Here is a 4,133-nt window from a genome sequence, read left to right on the forward strand (position 1 = left end):
TCTGTAAACAAATTACCCTGGTTGGCTACAAATGCTTGAATGCTGGCAAGGAGAAACTCTTCTTCCTAGATACAAATCTTTCATTTGATGTGGAAATTGACTTCCTAACTTAAACTGAACGCTACCTTTATAACAAACACCACAGAGGCTTTTCTATAACAGCAAAATGGTAGTGCTGAGGGTACTCAGCACTGAATGAGTCTCAAAGCTGAATGAGTCTCTGCTGGGGCAAGTATAAGGTCTCCATTGCAACCACTGTTGCAGACTACTGCAAAAGGCAAATATTTACAAAAGATTTAAACATTAGAGGCTTCTTTATAAAAGTGCTGCTTTATTAAGGGTGGTTAGTGAGTTTAGAAGACTTAATTACGAAACTTCTGATGTCTTTTCTGGTGATGTAGTGCTCACAGACAAGTGAAATAATTTGCCATCCATGATAGCCTTTTAAAAGCAGTAGGTCATGTATGTTTTATAAGAAAAAGGGTATTTTTTAAAAGGTGTAACAGAGACACCACATCTAAATATATATAAAAATAGGTTAAAGCTCTATGAATAGAAGTTAAATATTCATAAAGCAGTTTTATGGCTAATTGAAATACAAGATTGAATAGGGTCACTTGCATTTTCGAATTTCTATCTTAAAGTGCTTCTCTTTCCTGTGATGTGTTGTGCTCCCTGTACTCTGGCATGTCAATATATACATAGTTTAAGGTTAAATCAGATATGTCTATATTAGTAATATGTTATTAGTAGTAAGCACCGGATAAGCCAACAGCTTGTAGGGTTGCAGTAACATGTTTAGTATGCTTATTTTTTCACTTGAATACATATTATCTGTAACAATGCTAACCACAGGGAAGGAGAAAGTCAAAAGGTAAAACCTATCAGTTGAACCAACTTATTTGCAGGCTTGCACTAGGCAAAGGTGTTGATGGTGGCCCAGGAACAATTGTCAAAGCAACTGTCATCAACTACAGTCCCACTGTAAGCATATGATAGGCAGGTAAAGACCAGTTTATACAGAAGGTAACAACAACATTTATCAGAGTTACAAGATAGAATTTTCATTGTGCAAATTTATGATTATAAATTGAATCAGAAGTCAGGTAATCAATACTAATCATTTAATAATCCAGAATGTTACATACAAATAAAAAAACATAACAAGTGCCAACAGTCTGAGAGACTCCTTTAAAGACAACACATACCAGTTAATTCTTCAGTAAGAAGAAAAGCTTCAGAAATATTTCACACAGCTATTCTACTTCCAATGTGCCAGAAAACCTGGTATTTAAACTGCAGGAAAACAGCAGACATTTCTATAAATACTTCTGATTTTCCATAAAAATCATAGGTCAATAGTTCCTTTCAACTTGAATTTTTTTGCAGATCGCTCACTTGCTCTAAGCTGGAACTTGCTTCCATAGATGTAGGAAACGAACCCATCAATCTCCAAGCTAAATACATTGTGAAGTTTGGGAACAACTGAAAATGCAGTAGGGAAGAAATTAACAAAAGTGGACTAAAGCAAGTCCCTGTTATGAAATTATAATGACATATCAGAGGATATTATTCACACCTAGACTTGAGGTTTATCACCTTCCAAGTTTTTTATTCTTTAGCAAGAGAAGAAAACAAAACAACAAAAATCTCAGCATTTTAAACTGGAATTACTAAAGTAATGCTCCTTCAGGAGCATGCATTAAGTGTTGCAGAGATCATCTAATGGGAATCGGGTGAATAAGCCACATGTAGAGTCTTACATACCTTTTAATTTGTCCTCTTTAGTGATAATTTTGAAGACATGTTTAAATTCCTGTAGAATGATTCCTGTTATCCCAACATAAGAAGGGCACCTTGACTTTGTGACTGAAAGAGAGGTATATCAGAAAATTTCAGATGCAGGCAGTTTATTTGGTCTTCTACAGTTACCTCATCATTTAAAAGACTGGTTTGCAATATTCTGAAATAATGTGATTACAGTAATCGTGAGTAAAACTTGCAACTAAGAGTGTGATTTTTCAAGAGCAGTTGAAAAGTAATTGGCATGATTAAGTAGAGAGAGAATCCATCGACATACGATCTCAGCTATGTGGTTCTAGATTAATAATACTGAAAGGAATGTAAAAATAACCTCTTGAAATACAGGAGTGTCTACTTAACTTCAGGTGATTTTGTAAAAGAAAACAAACAGAATACCTGTAACAATAGCTCCATGGAGATCAGCTTTTAGCAGTTTGCCCTGAATCGTATGTGGTTGCCTTGAAGAATGTGGGATCAGAGGAAAAGCAAATTACATAGAGTTAGGTTTACAAAATGTGACTACTGAAATCATGGTCAGAGCTTACAGAAATAGTACATATCCTTATCAATTAACTGTGATGTTTTAAAAAGTGACTCAGTAAACCTGGAAGTATCTGTTTAGTAAAAACCACACTAACTTAACATATCTCAACTTACGCATCTGGTTTAAGTCCATGACACAGGTCTCTGATATACTGTTTCCAGAGTTCATGTAGTGGTAGAAAGAGGGTGTATCTGCAGAAGATGACAAAAAGCTTTATACAAGAATTTAATTATATATAAAAAAAAAAAATCTATTGATCGATTACTGAAGTAATCCATATCTGCAAAAGAATTAAGACTAACATTTATAAGTTTTGTAATCTGCTCTCATAACCTAAGCTGTGAGGTATCCCACTCCAAACAAGGTTTGCTTTAGGTAAAAAAGTGTAAACTACATATGCTCCTTTCATATCAACTCAAACTTTGTGTTTGTGTTTTAGGGGATCAAGGTACGTCTAAGACCAAAAAGATTTCCACTCTTACCTCCCCCACTTATCCCATGTTAGCAACAGCTTGGGCTTTATACAGCATGCATTAGTTTGAGAAACCTGATGCATAATTTTACTCTGGTTACTGGTAGTCTGACTTTAAAAACTGAAATCAGAAGTAACTGTATTTGGGTGTGATTTTGTTAGATTTTGGTATACCAAAGGAAGGAGAACAGACAAGAGAACTGCTTTCTGATGGTGAAATGCTAGAGTCTCAGACTAATACTAAAGGGTTATTAACCTTATATACTAAAGAATTAGTAACCATGTCTACACACTGTTTTTGTAGACTTTTGATGCGCTTTCTACTTAAAAAAAAAAAAAAATTAAGCTCTTACCTTTGCTGTTCAGGTTCAATTTCAAAAAGACGTAATTCTCGCCTTTGCTTGGCAGTAAAGCCTTTCGTTTTTTTCCTCTTTTGTTTTGCCTTTTTTTTGGAATAATGCTCAAGAACTACAGCTTTCCGAGTTAATATATCCTGGATAGCTTCATCTTTCATTTTTGGCATACTACGCTTCAGGAAGGCATTTATAAACGCTTTGGCCTCTTCTGATCCCTGAGGCTAAAGATATTTGAAAAGATATTTAAAAATACTACATTTTAATTTAATGAAGAACTTGCTGCTGACTCGCAATAGGAATTGGAGATCTACACAGAAGTAACTGTAACCGGAAAGTGTCCATGTGCTGAAACCTGGTGCATGCGGTGCCGAGTTAAGCGTGCAGCAGTTCCTAAGTAGTCGCCACTGCGTACAGTTAGCTTGAGGCTAAAGCTAAAAGGAGCGCACTGGGGAAGGCCGTGCCGGTGCGCCGCTGCGGGAACAGCCCCCCTACCTCATTCTCTGGTTCCTAACAAGGTTTTTATGAGACTGTGAGGCAATAGTTCAACTGCCACGTAACTCCCGCCAGCAACACTCCCGGGGCGGGAGCTTCGGGCGCCAGGAGCTGCTCCCGAGACCAGTCCCGACGGCTGTCCTGCCGGGCCAGGGCTCCTCGGGCAGACGGGCGGCTGTACCTGGAGGCGCGGCTCCCCCGTCTCCTCCGGCGGCAGGCGGCGGTACAGCTCCCCTGCAAGGCATAGCGAGGCAGGGCGTCAGGCGGAGCCGCCACAACGCGGGTCCCGGTCGCCCACCGGCCTTACCCTCCATAGCAGCAGCCTCCGCTTCCGGTGCAGATGCTGACGACACTGAGGCGACTCGCGCCTGCGTAGAGAGGTGGCTTCCGGGGCAGGCCGCAAGGTGGCGCCTGTGTGCCTGTGGCGAGGCCGAGGCCTTCGGGCCTTGTGAGCAGGGCTGGCCTG

At 39.5% G+C, this 4,133-nt stretch overlaps 1 protein-coding gene across 1 annotated transcript; it reads right to left on the bottom strand.

Annotated features, from left to right (window-relative positions):
* Positions 1 to 1,174: 1,174 nt before the first annotated feature.
* Positions 1,175 to 3,756, bottom strand: POP4 (POP4 homolog, ribonuclease P/MRP subunit). The gene is made up of 5 exons (XM_054389653.1): positions 3,173 to 3,756; positions 2,461 to 2,538; positions 2,200 to 2,261; positions 1,768 to 1,869; positions 1,175 to 1,485 (listed from the first exon to the last, which is right to left on the bottom strand). Exons 1-5 carry the CDS (start codon positions 3,340 to 3,342, stop codon positions 1,349 to 1,351), a joined length of 549 nt encoding a protein of 182 aa, XP_054245628.1. The 5' UTR covers positions 3,343 to 3,756; the 3' UTR covers positions 1,175 to 1,348.
* Between the last annotated feature and the right edge of the window lie 377 nt (positions 3,757 to 4,133).

Source organism: Indicator indicator, chromosome 19 (assembly GCF_027791375.1).
Source record: "Indicator indicator isolate 239-I01 chromosome 19, UM_Iind_1.1, whole genome shotgun sequence".
NCBI classification, from domain to species: Eukaryota; Metazoa; Chordata; class Aves; order Piciformes; family Indicatoridae; genus Indicator; species Indicator indicator.

Bases quoted from the DNA above. Each gene is read 5' to 3' on its own strand.
- POP4 (XM_054389653.1), bottom strand. From the start codon at position 3,342: ATGCCAAAAATGAAAGATGAAGCTATCCAGGATATATTAACTCGGAAA. The intron at 2,262-2,460 runs GTAAGTTGAGAT...ACATTCTTCAAG, and splicing joins CATGGACTTAAACCAGATGC to GCAACCACATACGATTCAGG. The intron at 1,870-2,199 runs GTATTCTGTTTG...CCTCTCTTTCAG, and splicing joins CCATGGAGCTATTGTTACAG to TCACAAAGTCAAGGTGCCCT.